We start from the raw sequence: 24328 nt of genomic DNA on the forward strand, positions 1-24328 counted from the left end.
TTTAAGATGCTTGAAGCATCATTGGCAAACATAATGCATATAAAATATCATACCACCCTGGTGGCTTAGATGGTAAAGCGTCTGCCTACAGTGCGGGAGACTCAGGTTTGATCCCTGGGTTGGGAAGATCCCTTGGAGAAGGAAATGTCAACCCACTCCAGTATTCTTGCCTGGAAAATCCCATGGTCGGAGAAGCATGACAGGCTACAGTCCATGGGGTTGCAAAGAGTCGGACATGACCGAGCAACCAAAAATTTCAGTCAACCGAAAGATTGATTAAAAATAGTTTTTTTGTTGTAAAAAGACTGGATCAGTTTAAAGGTGGAGTTAATTTTAGATAACTGTGTGATCATTATGACAGAATGTAAGTTTTGTAAGCATTGGAAGTGTAAATAATGTGATATAGTGAAAATCAGGGGATGGGGACAGAGTTGACAGGAGGGAGAGTTCTAGCACAGTCCTGGCAGGGAGTGAGTTAACGCGATCTAAACATGGAGCGTGAGTTGGTAAAAGTGGATTCAAGCCTATTAAACTTGTCTGTAATTTTGCATATACACACCCACACAGGGCTTCCCAAGTGGCACTAGTGGTGAAGTACCCTCCTGCCGATGCAGGAGATGTGAGAGATGCAGGTTCGATCCGTGGGTTGGGAAGATCCCCTGGCTACCTGGTCCGGTGTTCTTGCCTGGAGGATCCCACGGACAGTGGAGCCTGGAGGGCTGCAGGCCATGGGGTGGCAAGGCGTCAGACACGACTGAAGTGACGCAGCGTGGACACACACGTGCACACATCCACAGAAGGCAGGATGGAACGCTTCAGGGCACAGCACCCCCAAAGAGCTAAGTGGCGTGAAGCAGGCCACACGGGCGGGTGCCGCAGGTCAGGTCCCAGCCCCTGCTTCGCCGGCCCGGGGCGGGCACTGCCTGACCCCCCTCGCTCCTGCACCTTCCATCTGAACTCGCCGTGGACCGTCCTGCCCGCACCCCCTCCACGGGCCCCCCCGGAACACACCCACCCAACACACTTGGCCTGGTCTGGCCCCAGTTCTCGCCCTTTGTTGGTGCTTTCAGCCTAGGGAGGTGTGGTTGTTGCAGACAGATGAATAATGGGCCCGCCCAAGAGGCACACCCACCCACACCCACCCACGGGGGACGGGATCGTGCCTCTGCAGGCCGGCCTGGGTGCCACGCTGGGGAAGAGGGTGCAGGGGACACGCCGGGCCTGCCTGGAGCTGTGACCACCGAGACCTGTGACCAGGCTCAGGCAATGAGCGACTGCCCCGTTAGACCCAGGGACCAGGGCCCCGGGGAAGCACTGTAAACGTCTGCTTTGGCTCCTGAGCGAGAACTCAGTGGAATGTGTTGCCTTTCCCTTCAGTACAAAAGGGCGGCTTGAGAGTGCACACGTCACCCCTCCCGCCCTGCCGCACGCGCCCTCGATGCGTCCCTTGGCAGGAGGGGGTGGCCCAGGGTCTTGAAGTGGCCTCGTGTCCTCAACTCATCCCAGGCTCCTCACATCACCCCCAGCACCTTCGCTCCCTTGACCCGCCTGACCTGGGGCCCTGCTTTCCACAAAGCCTGCTCATCCCAATTCCCATTTTACGTGGGGACTCAACATCCGATCCAGATTTGAGCGTGTTCAGTAGCATTCCCTCACGGCTCTTTGACAATATCCCAGTGCGGCCAGCCCCCTCCGTCTCCTGTCTGTGGGAGGGCTGGCATCTCTGACCCAGGACACAGGCCTGGCTTCCAGGCCAAGCCTACCACGACACCGCCCTCCCTTTTGGCTTCCTGGCTTGCATTCCAACACAGTCTGTAGGGTGTGTGTGTGTGTGTGTGTGTGTGTGTGTGTGTGTAGCTGGGGCTGTGTGGTGTGAGAAGGCAGCTGTGTGTCTCCAGGCCCTCCAGGCTGGGGCCAGGGGTGCTGGGTGCCCTCAGCGGTGGCCTGTCCTCTGGAACAAGGAACTGCATTGTATGGCCTTGAGGGGGCTGAGGCTCCGGTTTCTTCCTGGAAACGTGAAGATGCAGACGTCCTGAGCCGGAGCCCTGACCCCCGGAGTGGGGAGTTTCCATTCTCTTGCTGCCAGCCTCACGAGACATTCAACCAGGAGTATGAAAAATGTAGAGACTGTGTTGATTCTGGCACTGGCCCTCAACCTCCAAGGCTGACAGATCCATCTGCCTCTCTCCCTCCCCTCTGTTCCTCACTACCCATCCTCTCCTGACTCTGCCTCACCCCCTGGGCCACCAAAAGCAGTGCTGGAGGGAGGTGGGGCAGGTAGGAGGAACTTAAGGGACAGGAGAGTTGCATGATTCGTCTTACTTAATACGTTGGAAGAGGACCCCAAACAGAGATTTGAGGGCTGGCAACCTGCCTGCCCGTGCAGGAGACATAGATGTGGGTTCGATCCCTGGGTTGGGACGAGCCCCTGGAGGAGGGCCTGGCAACCCACTCCAGTTTGCTTGCCTGGAAATCCCAGGGACAGAGGAGCCTGATGGACTACAGTCCATAGGATTACAGAGTCAGATGCTACTGAAGCAACTTAGCAGGCTGGTATGCACGCACATACATCACGCACTGCGTCAACAGGAACCCTGGTTCCCAGACTCAGGCGTCCCGGTGTTGAAGGTGACAGCTGCCGTCTGTTGGGTGTCTGCTCTGTAAGGGCACTGTGGGGTGCTCTACACATTCTCATTTTGGCAACAAAGCTGCTGGCATGGAGGATATCATTACTTCCATTGTGCAGATGAGGAAACTGTGGCATCTCATAACCAATGAGAAGCAGAGCATGCGCTCAGACCCTGATCTGTGTGGCTCTGGAGGCCAGATTTTGTGCACTTCAAAACTGATTGAGTGGTTTGCTCTTCTCACCCTTTCTCAAGGACCTCTGTCGTGCCCATTGAACAGTGTCCTTCAAGGGGATTGCCTGAGGATGTCTGACTTACAGCTGCCGCGTGGGTGCACTTTGGTGCTCCGGGCGTGTGCCCACTGCTGGCCGCTCTTCTGCCATCCTCATCTTTGCCCGCGATGCGGCAGTTGGCTCTGTCTGGGTGTCAAAGGGGGCAGAGCTGCCGAGCCTGGGACTCTGAGCGGGGAAGGCCAACAGTCCACTGCTCGTGGGGCTTGACCTTGACTGAAGAGCTGGCCTCTCTGGTACTCAGCGAGGAGCTCAGTGCCAGGATTTCTGGCTATTGCCCCAGTAGCTCCTAATCTCCCAGGGATGAAGGGACTGTGGATGCAGAAGCAGGCCAGAGCAGGCTCTCCCAGGCCAAGTGGCCTGGCTGGGCTGGGCTCCAGCCATGCAGTGGCCTTCCCAGGACAAGGCAGAGGCCTTGGAGAGGGGTGTTCTTGCTGCTACCCGCCAGGGCAGAGGAAGAAGCACCCCGCACCCACATTACTGGGCCCATGCTCTCTTCCGGCCTTGGGTCAGCCTAACCCCCCATCTGATGAAGCCCATCCCTGGTGTCAAGCAGTGCGGAGTAGGGAGGACCAATAGCAAGTGCAGGGGACAGTTTACCAGAAAGTAGGGCTACTAAAAAGCAGCAAGGTGTGATGGATTTCCACCCCCAATTCTGCCACTCACTAACCATGAGTGTCTTAAGAAGTCTCTTCACCTCTCCGAGCCTCAGTTTCGTCTTCTCTAAAATAGTGTGTGTGTTAGTTGCTCAGTCGTGTCCAACTCTCTGCAACCCCGTAGACTGTAGCCCACCAGGCACCCCTGTCCATGGGATTCTCCAGGCAAGAACACTGGAGTGGTTGCCATTTCCTTCTCCAAAAGGAACTATAGAAAGAAAGAAAGTGAAGTCGCTCAGTTGTGTCTGACTCTTTGCGACCCCATGGACTGTAGCCTACCAGGCTCCTGCATCCGTGGAATTCTCCAGGCAGGAACACTGGAGTGGGTTGCCATTTCCTTCACCACTAAAACAGGAGTAGAACAGTGGGACTGGAAACTTCTGTCCACCTGGAAACCGGCATGCAGATGTTTGCAGCAACTTTACCCATGCCTCCAGCACTTGGAGGCAACCAAGATGTCCTTCATAGATGAATGCCTAAAGAAACTGCAGTCCATTCAGACAATGGATTAACATCAGAATTTAAAAGAGATGAAAAGGCATGGAGGTACCTTAAATGCATATTGCTCAGTGAAAGAAGCCGGTCTGAAAAGGCAATGGGGTGTGTGTGACATTCTGGAAAAGACAAGATGACGGAGGCAGTAAAAACAAATGAGTGGTTGCCGAGGATTAGTGAGGAGGAAGGGATGGATGGGCAGAGCCCAGAGATACTTAGGGCGGTGAAACTGCGCTGTGAGACCCTGCATTTGTCCAGACCCGCGGGAGGCTCAGCTCCGGGAGCGGACCCTGGCCTGAGTGGTGCCCTCGGGGTGACAGAGCCCTCTCAGCAGGGCTCGGCAGCTGTGACCAGGGTGCCTCTCGGCCGGGGGGTGCTGGGGACGGGCGGCTGTGCGTGTCTGGGGGCAGCGGGCACTCGGGAACTCTCTGTACGCTTCCGCTCAATTTCGCTGTGAACAGCTCTGAAGAGTAAAGTCTGATCGGGGTAGAAACACATCACGCATGCGCAGTGTTGATACTATGGAAGGATGTATAGACGTGTCTGGCGCATTGGAGGTGGTGAATAATGGTAGCTGCTCTCATCACTGTGTGGGTCCAGGATTTTTCTTTGTTCATTTTTTGGTGGTATTTTTTCCATTAGTAAAGAATATAGATTCAATTTAAAAAATTCAAAAACAAAATTTAGGAACTATAAAGAGGAAAAACACTTGAAATCTCATTACTCAGAGCAAACATATCACCTTCCCGATTTCTCTCTGTGCATAATATATATGTAGGTATGTGTATGTTATTCTATAACCAGGACCATAAAACAGGACCTTTTTCTCTCTCAGTGATATACTTGTGGACCTCTTTCCAAACTGATCAATATGAATCCACATCATCTTATGTAATGGCTAAATAGTATTTCATTTTAAAATGTACCTGTAACTGGCCCCCTATAGATGGATGTGGGGTATTTCTAGTATTTTGTTGCCATGAACAACTGTGTGATGGACCTTTTTATGGAGACATATTTAGAGACAGATAAAGACATATTCCTGCAGGAAACATAGCACCAAGAAGGCAAGAACCTTCTCATGTACCCACAGCTTCTTTAATACTAAGAGTTATCAATCTTGGTTAGCAACTTTCCTTTCTGAAACTAAAGCAAGATTTTAGAAGTTCACATATTGGAGGGGCTGGGGTCAATAACCTCAGATATGCAGATGACACCACCCTTATGGCAGAAAGTGAGGAGGAACTAAAAAGCCTCTTGATGAAAGTGAAAGAGGAAAGTGAAAAAGTTGGCTTAAAACTTAACATTCAGAAAACTAAGATCATGGCATCTGGTCCCATCACCTCATGGGAAATAGATGGGGAGACAGTGGAAACAGTGTCAGACTTTATTTTTGGGGCTCCAAAATCACTGCAGATGGTGATTGCAGCCATGAAATTAAAAGACACTTACTCCTTGGAAGGAAAGTTATGACCAACCTAAATAGCATATTAAAAAGCAGAGACATTACTTTGCCAACAAAGGTCTGTCTAGTCAAGGCTATGGTTTTTCCAGTGGTCATGTATGGATGAGAGTTGGACTATAAAGAAAGCTGAGCGCCGAAAAATTGATGCTTTTGAACTGCGGTGTTGGAGAAGACTCTTGTGAGTCCCTTGGACTGCAAGGAGATCCAACCAGTCCACCCTAAAAGAGATCAGTCCTGGGTGTTCATTGGAAGGACTGATGCTGAGGCTGAAACTCCAATACTCTGGCTACTTGATGGCAAGAGCTGACTCACTGGAAAAGACCCTGATGCTGGGAGGGATTGGGGGCAGGAGGAGAAGGGGACGACAGAGGATGAGATGGCTGGATGGCATCACCGACTCGATGGGCATGAGTTTGAGTAAACTCCGGGAGTGGGTGATGGACAGGGAGGCCTGGCGTGCTGCGGTTCATGGGGTCGCAAAGAGTCGGACACGACTGAGCAACTGAACTGGACTGGCTGGGCAGGATGCAGGGAGGAGAGACAGCCCAGGCAAGGGACGGTGCCCCCCGAGGGGGGGAGTGTTGCCCCCCCAGGCCCCGTGCACAGCTGGTGCCCCACCTGTGTGGGGGCTTGAGGCTGGGGGCCCCCCCTGCTCAGCCTGGGGAGGGGGCGCAGCGGGGGTCTGAGGGACTTCCTGGGTGTCTCCATGGTAAAGAACCTGCCTGCCGGTGCAGGAGGTGTGGGCTCAGTCCCCAGGTCGGGAAGATCCCCTGGAGGAGGAAATGGCAACCCACTCCAGCATTCTTGCCTGGCAACTCCATGGACAGAGGAGCCTGGCGGGTCAGGAAGAGGCACGCAGGTGCACGTGTGAGGATGCGTCCGGGCCTTTGTGTCAGGACGCAGTGGGTCTGGGGGGAGGTCAGTGACGCTGATGCCAGGAACACAGACGGGCTTCCGGGATGAGGACACCAGGGGCCGTGACCGCTGGGGAGGCCGACTTGGGTTTTAGCCGCTTAATAAAAAGAGTTAATATTTATCATCTCTTAGTTTGCATCGGGTGCTGTGTTATGCTTTACATAATTACCTCATTTAATGCTCTCAGCAGCTCTGTTAAGCAGGTACTTACCCTGAGTCCACCCTCTTTCCATTTCCCCGTAGTACAGGGCGGGTCCCACGGAGAACGGGGGAAGTGGTTAGTTTGTTCCGAGGCTGACCTTGTCCAGGAAGGCCCGGGGTACCCAGCGGACGGACTCGGAGCTCCTGGACTCAGAGGCTTCCCCGCAGGCCTCAGAAGTGGCTCTGGTCACAGGGTGAGAAGCTGCTCTTCACCGACCTGGGAGTGACCGCCGGGAGGCCTGTGGGTGCACTATACCCAGGCTCTGAGTCCTGGGAGCCTGCCCGCTATCACCCCACATCCCGGCTCCGGGGAGGGAGAGTGAAGCGGACCTCTCCTCCTCTCTCTCTCTTGAGATCTTGCATACAAGCCTGGGGTGAAAGGGCCTGAAGGGTTCCTTATCAACAGAATGCATCTGGTTGAGAAAAATTACCTTTTTTGTAGGCCTGTGTGCCTCTGTGTGTGTGTGTGTGTGTGTGTGTGTGTGCATTTGGCAACTGGGGTCAGGCAAGAACTAACTTTGGCAGCCCTGGGGACTAAAGGGAGGTTTGTAGCTTTTGCATCTTGGAAAATAATCTCCAAAATGTTCCAGGAGGAGTTCACCTCCTCTGGGCTAAAGTGGAAGAAAGATGCATCTTGGGATTAGCTTGCCATGGCCTCTGGACCTGACCCACTTGCTGGGGACGGCGCCTTTGGTGTGACCTTCAGGGACCCAGAAGGCCAGGAGCAGGCCTTGGCTCAACTCTCCACCTCCTCCTTCATCTGCCAGCCTGCCGCTGACCTCTGGGGTCTGTGAGGAACCCCCTCTGTTTGCAGCTGAGGACTCTGGGTTCTTAATACTGCCCAGGGTTTGTGTTATGGGTTGCATTATACCCCCCACGCCTAGAAACAGGAAGATCCCCTGGAGGAGGGCATGGCAGCCCACTCCCTGTTGTTGCCTGGAGAATCCCATGGACAGAGGAGCCTGGAGGGCTACAGTCCTTGGGGTCGCAGAGTCGGACACGACCGAGCGACTAGGCACAGCGCAGGAAGAGGTCACGCTCCAGCAGGAGGTCCCCTAACCCAGGGCGACTGGCGTCCCGTGAGGGTGACCGGGTGCAGACACAGCGCCCAGGGCCAGCGGGCCTTCGGGGCCTGTCCTGTGCTATGGGGAAACGGAAAGAGGCTGGACTCAGAGATGGAGGCAGAGAGTGCAGTCCTGCCACCATAGGCCAAGGGACACTGAAGATCTTGCCAGCACACTTCCAGAAGCCGGGAAAAGACAAGGAAGGGTCCTCCCGCAGTCTTCAGGAGGAGTGTGATCCTCCTGACAACTTGATTTCAGACTTCTAGCCTCTAAGCCACCTGGTTGGTGGTGCTTTGTTAGAGCGGCAAGGAATCCAGCTCGGCCTGGGTCTGAGGGTGCCCCAGGAGCCCTTCTCCATCGGGACACACGGGTCCCTCCTTGAAGATGGGCCCCTCTGGGGGTGCATCTCCATCTTTCCTTCTGTCTCGGGGGAAAGATGGTCCATGAGGGCTGAAGCGCCGGGTCCCGGTGGAGCACGGCCCTGCCTTTGCAGACTCGTGACTGTCCGCTCTCAGAGCTCCGGGGGCCTGCCGGCTGCTGGCTGTGGCTGGCGGGGTCCGCTTCTGGTGCGGAGAAGGGCCTGAGGAGTCAGACTTCATCTCTGCTGGTCTCAAAGCCCCAGGCTTAGCGTTTCCAGGGGCCAGGCAATATCAAGACGTGCTTTGGTGGTTTTGCTCCGGTCTGTGATTACACGGTCTGATGGTATAGACTCATTGGTGCTAAAGTGTGCTTTTTATATAATCCCAAACCACTCCTCCTGGACTCTTCTGTTCCCTGGCTCTGTCCAGCTCAGCATCAGACCCATAAGAAAAAAAAAAATCTTCGCATGGTTTTAGTGCTCTTTTCAGAGCGTGTGTGTGTGTGTGTCAGTGAGACAGACAGACAGACGTGAAGAGAGTGAGGTGCACAGTTGGACAGAGCACCCGAGTTGGCAGGGCACAGTTGAAAGAGGAGACTGCAGGGCGGCGTCCTCTGTCCAGATGCTCTCGCCTTTGGGAGCCAGGGGCAGCCCTCCCTCGGGGCAGAGCTGGCGGGCCCCCACCGGCTGGCAGCCCTGGAGCGTCCTTCACGCTCTGAGCCTGCCGGGAGCCGCACAGGTGTGTCCCAGGAGCGGAGCCCGGAGCAAGGCCTCTCCATGTGGGCTCTGGCCTCGGGGCTCCCTTATCGAAGCCCTGGCGTTTCTGGGCTCCGCGGGCAGTGGAGACTCGGCCTGCGCACCCTCCCCCCCGCCTTCCACCCTGCTGGGGGTGAGGTCATCCTCACTGGGCAGGAATCCTCTGGGGGCCCAGGAATGCATGGGGCGCTGGGAGGGGTGTGGTGCTTGGCTCTGAGCGGGCCCCACGCAGCCCCTGAACAGGCGAGACAGTTTCCCCGGAGCAGGGCCAGGAAGGCCTGGGTGGGCTCTGAAGGAGGAGGGGCCATGGTGGGCCGGGCTGTGGGCGTGGGCGAGGTGAGCAGCAGGGCTCCTGAGCGCCATCCTGGAGGATGCTTGGGACTTCAGAGTGCGGAGTCAGAAGGCGGCAGGGTTCTGGAATCCCCAGGTGCTGCGCTGTGGCATCCACAGCAAAATCTGCACAAGGAGGGTGGTCCCTGTGCTCATCTTTGGGGGCAGAAGAGAAGGTGGTGGCTGAAAAGAGTGGTGGTCTCACTCCGAAACCCCCCCGAGAGCCTGGGGAGAAGGGGAGACCCACCTCCACCACCAGCCCCAGGCACAGTGCTGCAGCAGATTTAAGAAGATGGTCCAAGGACTCCCCTGGAGGCCCAGCAGTTAGTTCTCCTTGCAGTGGGTTCAAGCCCCGGCTGGGGGACGAGGATCCCGCATCCCTGGGACAAGTGCCACAGCCACTGAAGCTGGCACGCCGCACCTAGAGAGTCCAGGTGCCTCAACAACACATCCAGGATCCTGAGTGCCACTCAGGAACCCCGACACAACCAAACAAGTCCTTAATGATTTTTTTTTAAAAGAAGGCAGTCCACGTGTGCTGAGGTTCTGGAGCTTGTTGAAAGGAAGGGGGCTGAGCCCTCGTCAATCAGAAGCTCTCCTCATCCCCAGGTTACCCAGACGGGCCCAGGCTGCCATGCCCCCTCCACACGCCCACGTCACCATCAGGCAGCCTTCTCATGGACACTGTGGCCGCCTCCCCAGCTGGGCCTTCCAGCTGAGCTGCGGCACCTGCAGGACAGGTGACCCCGGCAGGCCCAGCAGACTCTGTGGGAGCCAGCCTCAGATCGGGGCGTTGCTCGTGGGCGTGTGCTCATTTCTCTTGCTGCCATCCTTTTTTGCTCCCATCCTCCATGCACCCCCCTGCCCTCACTGGTCCCAGCCTCGCTGCCTCCTGCCCTCTTTAGCTTCACCTCCCTTCTTCCCTGGGAGGTTCCAGAGAGGCAGCTGGAGGCTGCTTACAGCTGTGGCTCGGCCAGTGAGCTGTGCGTCTTTGGGCATCTCGCTTTACCTCTCTGAGCCTCAGCTTCCCTATCTCAAAGGTATTCCCCTACGCTCTTCTCAACTCTGGACATTATGTCTTGCTTCCGTAGGTGAACGTTGTTTAGGAAATAAAGGTGAGGTTTCCCCCGAGGCACCTAGTTTGGGATGCTGTCTGTAGTCTGTGAGCTGGGTTACAGAAGCTGACACCTTTCTAGATGGGGTAGGGTCAGAGACAGGTGACAGCCCTTCCCATTGATGCTAATGCCTTTGTCCCTGGAAAGGAAAGGAAAGGAAAGTGAAGTCGCTAAGTCGTGTCTGACTCTTTGCCACCCCATGGACTATAGTCTACTGGAATCCTCCGTCCATGGGATTTTCCAGGCAAGAGTACTGGAGTAGGTTGTCATTTCCTTCTCTAGGCGATCTTCCCGACCCAGGGATCGAACCCGGGTCTCCTGCACTGCAGGCAGACGCTTTACCGTCTGAGCCACCAGGGCACCTTTAGTTTAAGACCTCCCCTGTGACTACAGACATCCTTGTGTACTGAGTGGGACGGTTATTGCCTGTGCTTTACAGAGGGCAGAACAGGGCCCAGAAAGTCAAGTTCTTCCGCAGGGATCTGTGACCGCTGACAATTAACAGAAATTAGTAGAAAGAGCGCCAGCCTGAAGGCAGATGACCTAAGAGAAAGTCACCGAAGTCCCCCGGCTGCAGTTTCGTCTGTAAAGTAGCGGTCCTAACGGTCACAGGGCCACACGCCACAGCAGAGGTGGAAGCAGTCTGCAAGTTGTAAAGCACCTCCTCACCTCCACGTGCTCAGTGGCCTGGGGAGCCGTGACATTCTCCCGGGGATCCCCCCCCAACTTGCCTCTGCTTCCTTCCTGAGCGCCCTTCCCTCTGGGAGCCGCATGCTGCCCCCAGGGTGTTTCTCTGGCCACTAATCCCCCTTTGGTTCTCTCCCTCCAGACTGCAAATTCACCTGCCACCCGGAGTGCCGCAGCCTGATCCAACTGGACTGCGCTCAGCAGGACGGCGCCTCCCGGGACAGACCATCTCCAGAGAGCACCCTCGCTGTGACCTTCAGCCAGGTAGGCAGCACGGACCACGGGGTTTGCCCTCTGAGGGGTCCGGCGCCCCTCACCCCCACGCGCTCTGCTGAGCGGGAGGTGCACGAGTGTTCCACGTTCGCCGGATGTCGGGGTCCCGTTCTTGCCAGATGAGGTCCACGGCACACACAGATTCTTCACCCGGTTCTGATGGGGCGGCGGCGGGTGGCTACACCGCCTAAGCAATCCTCCGATGCACTGAGTGTCCTGCAACTCAGCTCCCTTCTGGCACTTTCTGCGCCCCACCCACCCCCCAAATACCCATCACAAGGCCGTGTTCGCACCTGTGCCCCAACCCACTGGCCACATATCCAGGTTTCCACAGCCCCCTCAGCTCACAGGACTCAGAGGCATCTTTTGCCTACTAGATTACCAGTTTATTATAAAAAGGTTGTAACGGGAACATCCAGATGGAAGAGAAGCAGACGGCAGGGTAGGCAGGAGGGACTCACAGCTTCCAAGCCCTCTTCCAGACCCGTTCTCCGCACCTCCCCGTGTTCACCCACCCAGCTCTCCAGCCCCATCCTTTTGGGGTTTTATGGAGGCTTCATTACACAGACATGACTGATCAAATCCCTGGCCACTGGGAACCAATTCATCCTCCAGCCCCTCTCCATTCCCCAGAGGCCTGGGGGCTGGGAGGGAAAGTTCCTATCCTCTAATGCTTGGCAGGTTCTCCTGCCAACGAGCCTGCATCCTGAGGTAGGGTCCAAGTCACCTCATCAACATAGGAAACATCTTTCTCGCTGTCTGTACTTAGGAAGTTCCAAGGGTTTTCAGAGCTTTGTGCCGGAAATGGAAAGAGACCAAGGATATACTTCTTGTGATAAATCGCGGGATGGCACACCCCTTGCCAAGGGGCTGGGGGCATGGAACAGGGAGGAAGGCGCAGGGACGCCTGCTGCTCTTGAGAAGTGCCCTGTAGTCCACCCAGGCGCAGAGCCTGTCTTGTCCATTGCTCCAGCCGTGGGGTGGGGTATGGGTGGGGCCGGGGTCCCAGGGAGAGCTCCTGAGGGTCCTCTGAAGTCTGGTAGCCCTGGGGCAGCGGGGGTGCTGGCGCTGAAGCTTCTTAGTGCATTGTTCTGCCAGCCGGCCAGCCAGACCAGGCCAGCTTCAAAGGGACTGAACGAGTGTTCTTTCCCTGGGTCAGAGCACCAGGAAGTTGATGCCCAAAGCAGTTCTTGATTCTGGGCTTTGCCAAGGCACTTGAACCAGGATGTATCCAACCTTTGATGTCAAGCATTTGAGAGGGAGACGGGAGATCCTTGTTTTTAATTCTTGCATTGAACACACATTGATTTATCTGCTATGTGCCAAGCACTGGTAAGAGTGGGGATAATGAATGATCTGTTACAGTTTTTGTCCTCAGACAAAATAGTATATACAACCAAACAGTATACAACCAAATATATACAAATGTATACCAAATGATATACAACCAAATAGTATATACTGTGATACATGTTTCAGTAAAAGTATGAGCCAAGTGTTCTGAGTATACACAGGGAAGTGCAGTTGTTTCTGTTGGAAGAAATCAGGGAATACTTCCCAGAGGAGGTGACATTTCCTCTAAGCCTTAGTGTATGAGTCGAAGGTTGTTGGTCAAGGAAGTAAGGAGTGTCCCAGGACGTCATCTAATTATTTATTTAACAAATAGGTTTTGAATGTAGACCATGTGCCAAGCCCAGGAATGCTGGGGACTTAGTGATACAGTCAAGTAGGAGCAGCACTTTAAATAAATCCCTGGTTTCTGAGGGGAAAGCCATGGGTGCCGTGAGAGACAACACAGATGCTGAATGACTGGTTATTTCCTCACGAGAATACGAGTGGGCCTGGGGAACTGGGGTCCAGGCCCAGGTCCCCAGACTCACCATCCACATGTGCTTTTTCTAGCCGTGACGTACCTGCTCAACAATGTTCAGTGACTGGGTCCACCCATGGGTGCTACCAGCCTCCCTGCTGCTGTTCCCCAGCCCTTTCCTCCCACTGGGAAAGCAGTACAGGAGGCACATATGATGTGCACTTTTATTAAAATGATATTAAATCGGCTCTAAAATTCTGTGTCTCTGGGAGAAACTTGCAGACACCAAGGCACCTGGCCTCCCCTCTCCACTGCTCCCGTGGCCTGGGCTGAACTGAGGCACCGGGAGCCCGAGCCACGGGGCAGCCCAGGCCATCCACCCTGTGATGCTGGGCTGGTGGGAGGTGTCGTCCTAGTTTCAGTCCCGGGTACCCCCCACCCGGGCTCCGGCATCACGAACAGAGCTGTGGAGCTCTGCACTCAGCACAAATACTCCTAGAACAAGCTGCCAGCCCATGTGACGTAGAGTCTGGAAATTCAGAGAATATGAGAAGGAGGTTGTCCTGTACACTGTCCACAATCAGTGGCAATATAGAAGTAACTTAAACACGTCAAGAAAGATGAACACACGTACTGCGCGGACTGTACAGTCAAGACCAGCTCATGCTGTGTGTACCCTCACCATTCACTGGACGTCACGGCAAAGGCCCCAAGGATGACACCGTGTTTGTGTTATCCTGGGATTATGGAGGACATTCGGAACAGTGAGAAGAGTTATGGTTCATTGCCCAGTTTTACTGCTGCTGCCTGTCTAAGGCTTCTTGGCATTGGAAGAAACCAGTACATGGATATGATGAATCAGTGTAGATCATCAAAAAATTTTTTCAGAAGGAAAACTGCCTGTCAGCTTTTACCAGTAAAGCTGGTGGTAAAGAACCCACCTGCAATGTGGGAGACCTGGGTTCGATCCCTGGGTTGGGAAGATCCCCTGGAGAAGGGAAAGGCTACCCACTCCAGTCTTCTGGCCTGGATATTCCATGGACTGCACAGTCCATGCGGTCGCAGAGTTGGACACGACTGAGCGACTTTCACTTTTCAGTTGCCATAGAGGCATGGTGGGTGGCGCAGGCTGGCTGTATCACAGAAGATGACATAAAGAGATGCACTTTGCCTGAGAAATGCACTATTGATAAGATCATTGATGCAGGCCCTCAGCTCTCTGGATCACTAGATTACAGTGTGGTACATAGCTTATATGGGGCTTCCCAGGTGGTGCTAATGGTAAAGAACCTGCCTGCCAATGCAGGAGATGTGAGAGATGTAGGTTTGATCCCTGGGTCAGGAAGATCCCCTGGAGGAGGGCATGGCAACCCATTTCATTATTCTTGCCTGGAGAATCCCATGGATAGAAGAACTTGGCGGGCTACGGTCCACAGGGTAGCACAGAGTCGGACACAACTGAAGCAAGTTAGCATGCATGCGCGTTGTTTATATAACAAAGGATTTATTTATCTGGCGACAGTTGTATAGCAGTCCCTCCTCTTGACCATGTTGTAATGAATCAGTGCAAGGTGATTATTTTGAAACTCTCTAAGGTATTTTTTTTTCAATAGATGAGCATACTAATGCTGCCGAGCTTACAAATGTCCTTGAGATAGACCTGTCCCTGGTTAAAAATGTGTTAAGGTACTGCTGATTGGGATTTGCCCATAAGAAAGGACACCTGGTGGCTCAGTGGTTAAGAATCCGTCTGCCAATGGAGGAGACATGGGTTTGATCCCTGATCCAGGGAGATCCCTCATGCAGTGAAGCGACTAAGCCCGTGCTCCCCAACTACTGAGCCTGTGCTCCCCAACTACTGAGCCTGTGCTCCCCAACTACTGAGGCAGCACCCTGGAGCCCGGGGGCCACAGCTGCTGAAGCTCACGCACCCTGGAGCCCGCACTCCCCAACTACTGAGGCAGTGCTCTGGAGCCCGGGGGCCACAGCTGCTGAAGCTCACGTGCCCCGGAGCCCATGCTCCACAACAAGAGAAGCCACGGCAATGGGAAGCATTACACCTAGAGAGTAGCCACCGCTCGCCACAACTAGAGAAAACAACGCAGCAGTGAAGACCCAGCACGGCCATAAACAAATAAATAAAATTATTTTTTTAAAAAAAGAAGGGACAAGTAATACATTTTGATCAACTTCATTCATCGTGGAGGAATGTCCTATTCCTAAACAGATTCAAGTAACTCATGTATTTAGTATGAGAAGAAAACTTCTGTACATCCTCCACACGCTTTGGAACTGGAGCTGTCTATACCGGAGTCTGCATGTAACCAGACCCCTCGGGAGGGCCGTGCCCCATCCAGGGTGAGAAAAGGCAGGGAGACAAATCTGAGCCCCGAGCCCTGGTGAATGATGCAGACTTTTGCAGAAGACTTTCTTTAGAAGGTGGAGGAGGGAAGTTACATAGCACACCATAGAGCAATGTCTCCTAAATTTCTTATTTAGACTATTTCCCCCACTTTCTTTTCCATTGGGAACTTCCAAGTCTGTCTTCTTTCTGTTCCCCTGGAGCCTGCCCAGCCCACTACATCCTGCATTTCTACTTTGGGTCTCTGTTTCTCCCTCTGGAGCAACAGGTCTCCAGTGGGGGTGGTCTTGCCCTCCCCTCTCCACTGGGTCACTGGTGGCAACTGGGGACATTTTGAGCGGGCACAGCTTGGAGGAGGCCACTGGCCCCAGGAGGCAGAGGCCTGGGATGCCGCGAAACAGATTCCAACTGTACAGGAGAGCTCCCCCCAACCTCACCCCCCGCACAACAAAGAATCATCTAGACCCAGATGTGAACAGTGCAGTTTGAGAAACCCAAAGTAAGCCCCACTTAGCCAACACGCTCAAGTGCCAGGTGGGGGGAGGGGGGGGCAGGAAGCCCAGAGCAGGGCCTGGACTTTGCTGGACGCCTGTCTCATCCTCAGAATTTCAACAGTGAGCAGGTGTTTCCAAGTCTGAGTATTTGGGAGCAGAGTGACTCCCCTCCTCCTGTTGGGGAGACATTTCAACCTTGGAATTTTCTGGCAAGCTGAATCAGGGCTGTGTCTAGAGCAGAACCACCACAAAAATACGGAAGGAGCCAAGAGCCCCTCGTGGGTGCCGAGCAGCCCCCACGGCAGCCAGCCTGGAGCGGGGGTTGCTCCGGGCCAGCTGGGTTGGGCTGCAGTGTTTGCCTTGGACAGGCCTGGCTGCATGCTTCAGCACCACTGGGGCAGCACCTAGCCTTCTATCAATAAAACCCGGGCCCTGCTCCAGCCTCGCTCGCCTTTTCTAAAAAGCCTGTTTGTGCTGGTTTCCGCCTTGGCTCGATTTTCTGTTGCATACCAGGATGGAGCTTTGCGTTCACCTTGACCTCGTCACCTGGTCTGAGCTACCCAAATGTTCCAGTGCCATTTTCAGGGGGTGGGGAGGGGATTTGTTGCTGGGCCCTGATCAGAGCTCTGCCAGTTTGGAGGCACATAACTGTTACGAAGTCTTGGCCTGGTGGCATTTCTCCTCTCTCCTGTAGAAGGAAAAGAAAAATCATTGATCTTCCTCCATCCAGAAGGAACCACTGTTCGTTAACATTTTTACATTTTCTTCCTGTACATTCATACATTTTTCAAAACACAGTTGAGATCATCCTGTCGATAAGTGCTTGGCCTCAACCTTTGAAAAGCAGCAATCCCAAGGTTCAGGCTGTCTTCTCTCTGCTATGCCAGAGAGAGGTGGGGAGGGAGGAAGACGGGGCGGGTGTTTAAGGGGGCGGGAACGGGCTTAGAGCCCAGCTGCCCTCCGAAAGCTTGTGGGTTGTGCACGTCTCTCCCAGGTGGAGAAACAGAGGAGGCGCGGATGCGAGCTGCCCACGGCTTTGTCCGTCTCTCCTTGGAGATCTCCAAGGTTTGGGATGACTGGCTTTTCTCTTGGGCACCGTTTGCTGACCAAGCAAAGCCCTTCAAGTCCACCCAGATCGCCTCTTCAGTTTAAGGCTGTTTCCCAGAGGACGTGGTTGCCATCAGCTGAGGATCACAGTGCGCTGCCAAAACAGCTGCAGTTCCCTTATTCGGGGGCATGCCCCGAAGACTGTACACTCCAGGCGATGCTCAAGTTGCCCTTCCCCCGTCACCCCTGTGATGAAAAAAGCCCAGGGGCTCCCCAGTGCCCTCGGGACGAAGTGAGACCTCTGCTGGTTTGGCTTGGTCCCTTCCGTGACTTCCCGAGAGGGGAAGCCCTTGCCCACAGCTGTTAATTCTTACCAGGACCTGCTGCTGCCCAGAGGGACCCGGCGGCTCTGTGCCCGGCCTTTGGGGCCCCTTTCCTTGGCACGTGGAAGGCACAGGCGACACGTCAAAAAATCAGCACACTCCCTCCTGCTCAAATCTCTTGCGGCCGGCAATGGAATCTCATGTCCATTGGGCCCAGATTCCCCTCTCCTGGTGGCACTCTGGAACCCAGGAGCAGGATTCAGAAACGAGGTTCTCGGTCGGGTCTGCAAGTCCAGCCCCGCCCGCTGCAGTTCCCAAACCTCCCTCAGGCACTTTCCACACTGAGGACTCTGGCCATATCAACAGTCCACCTGAGCTACTATTTACTTAATATTCCTCTTCAAATAGATTCCTTTTATTAAACTTGAACTTATGTTAGAGGGAAAAGTTTCAATCCTTGAATAACCATTGATGTACTTAGGATTTTTTCCCCTGACACACATAATTAATATTTAATCTCTAAAATTAAAAAAAGCAGTAGAGCCAGGCGTTGTTTTAAAATCCTTTCTGGTGCCCTCAGTGGGCAGCAGAGACTGCTCTCTGGTCACCCGGTGCCCCGAATACCAGCGCCGTGGGTCCAGCCACTCCTGCTGAGCGCTGTGATCAGTGGAGAGAACTGCAGGGGTACCAGGAAGGAAATTCCAGCCAGTGACACTTAGACCCATGTGCTTCTCCAAAGGAGGGGTGGATCTGCGTGTACGGACAAGGGGTAGTGCCAACAGAGGCAAGTCACTCAGTGGTACATACAAGACAATCCATTTGTACTTTGCACGTGTGTGTGTGTGTGTGTGTGTAAATGTGTGCAAGAGTGAGGGCCTGCAGGGCACCCAACCAACTGCTGGAAGAGATTTCACCTTGGCGGGGGGCAGTGACCAGGGTACAGTGAGAGAACCCTTGACTTTTGCTGTTTGCTTCGGGGCTATTTGAATGTCCTGATGCTGTCCAGATGGTTCTAGTGTAATACCTCTAAAAGGTAATACCTATTTTCTTAAAAGAAAGACCCCTGGCCTGGATGACAGGAGAGCTCGGTTCTAGTTCAGACTGTGCAGATGACATTGTGGACGTGTGACGGGCACCAGCCTCTTAGCTTCCCTGAGCCTCAGCTTTCTCCTCTGAGCAATGGTGGTTCTGTGGCTCCAGCGAGAAGATGCAGGCGAAAGCATGTTGGTGTCACCGTAACATTCCAGGGCTGTCTCTGGTGCCTTCAACAGCCTTACTGGATTTTTTCTTTTTAATCATGTCACCCTGATGGAAACCCCTGGCCGCTTCCTATTACCCTCAAAATCAGCCTGAATCTGGATTAGCACACAAAACCCTTCAGGGGCTGACTTTGCCTACTCTCCACACTAGCAGAAAGATGCCCTCTTCTTCTGGACATAAAACCAGGACACCATGGTTTTGTGGCTTGGCGGGTACTCTCGCTACAGGACACGATTATCCCCCTCTTCGCGGCCTCTTATTGCTCTGCTCTGTTGATAAAACGACTCAAGACCCTGTCCGCCTTCACCAAGGGACGGGGGATGGCCGGCTGGCCTTTCAGCCCTCCGGGTCAGGCTGCCTGGCCCCACCTGCAGCCCCCTCGGTCCCCGCCTCGTAGGGCGCCCGCTGCAGTCGCCTCCCGCGGCCCCCGCAGCCACGGAGCAGTGACCCAGCTGGCCCGGAGAGCCGGGTTCCCTGGCCCCCGGCCCTGTCCTGTCTCCGCGGCCGCACCTCCGTCTCCCTGCCCTGCCCCTGCCCAGGGCTCACTTCTCTGAACCCTTCGGGAGGATGCCCCAGCCTCCAGCCCCGCGCCACACGCCGAACCCAGAGCCGCCACACGGGGGAGCCACGGAGCCGGAAGGGAAGACCCGCGGGGACCGGGTCTGCTGCAGAGGCTGGGGCTCCCTAAGGAGCACTCCCGATAGATGCGGGTGCGCCTCTCCAGGGATTCTGGTCCTGGGTCTCCTCTGAAACGCTCTAAAGGTTTATCAGGCTGAATTGTGATAAGAACGTTAGCTAACATTTGTTGAGGCACACCACGTGCTCCGTCTGCTGCTTTTATCAATTATTGAGAGAGGGGTGTTGAAATCTCCAACTCTAATTGTAGATTTGGCCACTTCTCCTTCCAAATCTATCTTGTACTTTGAAGCTGCATTATTCAGTGCGTAAACACTTAACATTACAGTCTCTGGATTAATTGACACTTTTCATTATGAAATAAACTTCTTTATCTTTGGCAATATTCTTTGTTCTGAAATCGACTTTGTCTGATGTTGCTATAGCCACTGCGGCGTTCTTTTGATTACCATTAGCATGTTGTTTCTTTATCCATCCTTTTATTTTAGGTTATTTGTGTCTTTATATTTAAAGGTCATGTCTTACAGAAAGCAAGTAGTTGAATCTTGTTTTTCTTAATCCAATTGGATCATCTCTGCTTTTTGAGTTATTTAGTTCATTTGCATTTAATGTGGTTATTGATATAATTAGATTTGAAGTCTATCATCTCACTGTTTGTTTTCTATTCGCCCTATTTGTTCTTTTTTTCCTTTTCTTCCTTCTTTTGGATTAATCGAATACATTTTACAATTCTATTTTATCTCATTTGTTGCCAGCCCATCCACAGGTGCCAAAGGAAGGGGCCAGTGCCCAGCCACCTTGCTCCCCAACCACAGATTTCCCTCCACGCTCTAGAAGCCAGAAGTGCTGGCCAAAGCTGTTAGTGATTCCACTCCACTCAACAGCTGTCTCTAACAGGGGCCGCCCTAAGGTCTGTCTGATGGCCCAGGGCAGCTCAGTTCTGATCAGACAATGGGAATGGCTTCCCAACCTGGAGGCTCTTGATATCCTGGCTCCAAGCAGGGCCAGAGCTCTAGACCTTGCTTCTCTAGAAATGTTTACATTCTCTGGAGATGTATCTCTGTGCCCCCACAGCCCCACCCACTCATCCCAGCCTAGAACCAGCAGGTGCCTGAGATGACCTCTGGCTGGGCCAGCTCGGCCTGAAGCCCTAAGGAGGCAACAAGCCTCTCTCTCTAAGTAGTGCAAGAGTTGTTCACACATCTCACATCCGTGACCACATTGCCCTGGCTCCTGGAGGACTGAAGAGATCACGTGAGGGATGGGGTTGTTGGTCAGAAACATCTTTTATGATTCTCCAGTTCCCCTCAAGGAGGGCAGCTAGAAGGCCAACTCCCCAGGCCTGCCTCAGACCCAGCAACAGCCCTGCAGGGCCTCCGCCTCTTAGTCTGGGCTGATCTAACCGCCTTCGGTGTGTGTGTCAGGGCCCTAGCGAAGCTGGCAGCCTGACAGCCCAGCCAGAGAGGCGTAGAGAGGGCCAGGAGCCCCGGAAAACTGACTGTGCTGTGAGTCAGCCTCAGTGGTGCTCAGCCGCATACCTCTCACAACAGGAAGTCAGCCGGGGGAGGCTGAGCTCTCTGCTGGGCCCACGGTCTAATGCTGTCAAATGCTGCTCTCAGGACACGGGGTGGCAGTAAGGTTCACCCCAGAGAGGGCATCTGAGAAAGGCTGCTTCCGAGAGGCGCTGGGAAGGTGGGGGAGGTGTGGTCGTCGGCGGTGAACCTGCGTCAGGAAGTGGGGGACACAGGAGGACTCTGACGGGCAGAGGAAACCAAGAGCAAGGCCACGAGAGGGGAGGGCGGCCGCTGGGTCAGGAGGCGAACCTGTGCCTGTGAGGAGGGCTGCCTGAGTGTGGCTGGAGGTGGACATGGCTGTAGGCTGGGGACATGCCATGAAGGGCCCTGAAGGACCTGCTCTGGGGTTTAGGATATTGTTGTAGGCACTGGGGCGTCACTGGAGGCAGGACCACTGTGGTGGAAAATTGTCAGACGCGGAGGCTCTGGATTTGAAATCTGAACCCACTATTTATTTGCTCTTTGGCTTTGGGCAAATCAGCCATCCTGAGTCTCATTTCACTCATCTGTAAAACACGTTCTTACGCAGTTGTGACAATACACAGCCTTGATGTACTCCTTTCCCAATTCTGAACCAGTCCCCTATTCCATGTCTGGGGGATTAAGTGCAAGAATGAAGTAAATGAGAGCTGGGAGCTCCAATGTGACATCCTATTTCATGTTGTTTGGACTGGCTGTTAGGAGAAAGCAGGGACTATGTGTTCTTCAGAACACCCAGTCTAGTGCCTGCCATGTAGAAAGTGCTCAGTAATCATTTGTTGAATAAATGAATCAGCTTGATACTATGTCTTGATCCTCAGTACTTACTCAATAATTATTAGTTGACATCTGAATGGGAAGATTTTATGATCAGATCATAAAATTCCTGATCAGATCTCGGTCTAGACGGGTAACTTTGGAAACAATACAGCAGGGAGTTTGGAGGAGTCAAGATGGGAACAAAGGAAATTATTGGAAGGCCTTGCAGTAATCTGTGTTAATGGCATCTATCAAGATAGGAAATTCTAAAGGAGTGGGGGAGGGGGAGGCCCCGAATAGTCAGCTCTGTTTGGACCTGTTGAGAGTGAGGCCTGGGTGGGCAGGGCTGGGTACCTGATGAAGCATCCATCTGGAGTACCTGGGGGAGAGGGCATCAAGAGACAGGTCAAGTGTGGTTGAAGCCATTGGCCTAGACTCAGCTCCCAGGGACAATGTGAACACACAGGGGTGGGGGTGGAGGAAACAGTCAGTGAACTCTGGAAAACCCCAGTGAGCCAAAGGGAAGACAGGGTCATAGGCAGATGGAGAAGGCGGCTCCTGACTTGTCTGCGACAGACGCCGGTGTCAGGCAGCGTGACTGTTCGCAGAGCGGTCAGGGGCAGGTTCTGCATGCCGCGCGTGTACCTGTGCAGCGCATTCCAGGGCCTGGGTCTGGAGTCGGACCAGCTGGGCTGATGTGGCTCCACCGGGAACGAGCACGTCTAACTGTGTGCAGGTTACCTGACCTGCCAGAACCTCCTCTCCCACTCTGTAGAGATAGTCAACTGTAGCTTCCTCTCCAGTTTGTTGTTAGCGATTAAATGAAATGAAGCACATAAAGTTACTAGGACAGGCTCTGCACAAGGCGGCTAATGAACACTCCAAACAGTTCAGGGGGTGGGTTGGCACCTCACTCGGTTTTCGGCCTCTGAATATGTTTGTCGCTCATGAGGCCCCAAACCTGATTTCTGGACCCTTCCATGGGTCCTGGATGAGGAGACCTGAGGTGCAAAGTTGTTGAAGCTCCCATAGCAAGCTAGAGCTGGAGCTGGGCCTGGAATGCCAGCCCCCTGGCTTCTATTTTTGCACCACAGCTTTCCTGGAACACAGACCCACAGGGTGGATTTGACAAGGGATCTGGCCACATGTCAGGATGGCATTTGAGAGAGGAAGAAAGTTTCAAATGATGTCTTTCGTCATCTGACGCTCTGAGACAGGGAAGTCACCCATCCACCACTTCAGTGGGGCTTTCTGAATCCCCACCCCCGCCAACAGCAACGCTATCGTTGCTCTGGGGCTCTGGATGCTGCAGCTTCAGGTCCAGACTCCTCTTCCTGGGACCAGGGACAAGAAGAGCCAGTTCTACCCTTCGCGCATTCACTCCCAGAAGCATGGAGGGCTGTTGTCTGGGCTCTTCCTGCTGCCTTCTCCCCTCCCCTGGCCAGGTTATCACCACTGTTGATTATTCACGGGGAAGAGGTGCAGACAGCGTCACTGGACGCTGAAAGGAATCTGGTCTTCCTCCCTCTGGGACTATGGAGCTTCAGTCTGGATTTTTCCTCCCGGAGGCTGGCCAACTTGTTGTATCACATGTGATCTTTGCTGGCTTCAGAAGAGTCCCAGGGTCCTCACCAGCACGGTCTCTGCTTTGCTTGGCTTCCTTCCTAACTAGGCTTTGAAAATATCTCGAGCTATGATGGACCATATCGCTTCCCTCAGTCTCCTCATCTGTGAAGTGGGAGTAAAACCTGCTATCAGGGTTGCAGAGCAACCCAAGTGATGAGGGGAAGGGACTTTGAAAAGCCCTACTCAGACGTCAATTTTCCTAATATTTGAGCTGGCAGAAGCAGTGCCCTAAAAGAACACGGTGTCAGTCAGGCCTTTTCCTAAGTGGATCTGACATCTAAGTGTGCCGCTCACAAGCAGAGACTCACGCTGACTCCTGGGGCACTTCGGCCTGTGGTTCAAAAAGCTTGTTATTGGCTGGATTTTGAGACTGTACATTTTGAATGTGTAGTGCTGCAGTTGCTCTGCAGAGGCCAGTGTGTGCTCCAAGGACACAGTGTGGCCCGAGAACTTGGGGCCTGTTTTCCCTTGAATACTGAATTCCCAATGAGCAAGGAGGTTCCTTTTGTAAGAAAACATGTGTTCTTTCACTGGCCAGACAAAGCTGGGAGGCTGTTGCTGATGACCCAGGGGTCATGCAAAGCCCCCTCCCTGCAGGATTCATCATCCTGACATTGACCTTGGAGGTGCTGGTGAGGCCAAAACCAGCTTCCTTTCCCTGGACCATAGTCTCTGGGGTGAGCCACCCCCGCCAACAAAGTGAAAGTGAAAGTCGCTCAGTTGTGTCTGACTCTTTGCGACCCCATGGACTATACCATCCGTGGAATTCTCCAGGCCAGAATACTGGAGTGGGTAGCCTTTCCCTTCTCCAGGGGATCTTCCCAACTCAGAGATCGAACCCAGGTCTCCCGCATTGCAGGTGGATTCTTTAACCAGCTGAGCCACCAGGGAAGCCCAAGAATACTAGAGTGGGTAGCTTATCCCTTCTCCAGCGGATCTTCCCAACCCAAGAATCGAACCGGGGTCTCCTGCATTGCAGGAGGATTCTTTTACCAACTGAGCTATCAGGGAAGCCTCATCAGACAAAACCCTCTTTGAAATACTCATTTGAAGAGCAGGTTGCTCCAAAACCTACTTTCAACCCCACTACCGTGCATTCTTCCCTGAAAACACCCGGTAGCTCACCCCAGCCCCCACCCCCACCTGGTTACCTCCACCTGTTATCTCCCGGCCTGGGAGGTGGCTACTGGTATCCGTCCTGGAGCTGGGCAGGTCAGTGGGCCGCG

General features: G+C 53.9%; 1 protein-coding gene across 1 annotated transcript in view; it reads left to right on the forward strand.

Moving 5' to 3' along the window:
* The window catches only part of RASSF5 (Ras association domain family member 5), a 73763-nt gene that overhangs the window by 17213 nt on the left and 32222 nt on the right, over nucleotides 1-24328 (forward strand). The window contains exon 2 of the mRNA XM_043922845.1: nucleotides 11102-11223. Within this exon, the coding sequence (XP_043778780.1) occupies nucleotides 11102-11223 (122 nt within the window). The remainder of the gene's footprint in view (nucleotides 1-11101; nucleotides 11224-24328) is intronic.

The sequence above is a fragment of the Cervus elaphus genome, chromosome 14 (genome assembly GCF_910594005.1).
Source record: "Cervus elaphus chromosome 14, mCerEla1.1, whole genome shotgun sequence".
Classification (NCBI taxonomy): Eukaryota; Metazoa; Chordata; class Mammalia; order Artiodactyla; family Cervidae; genus Cervus; species Cervus elaphus.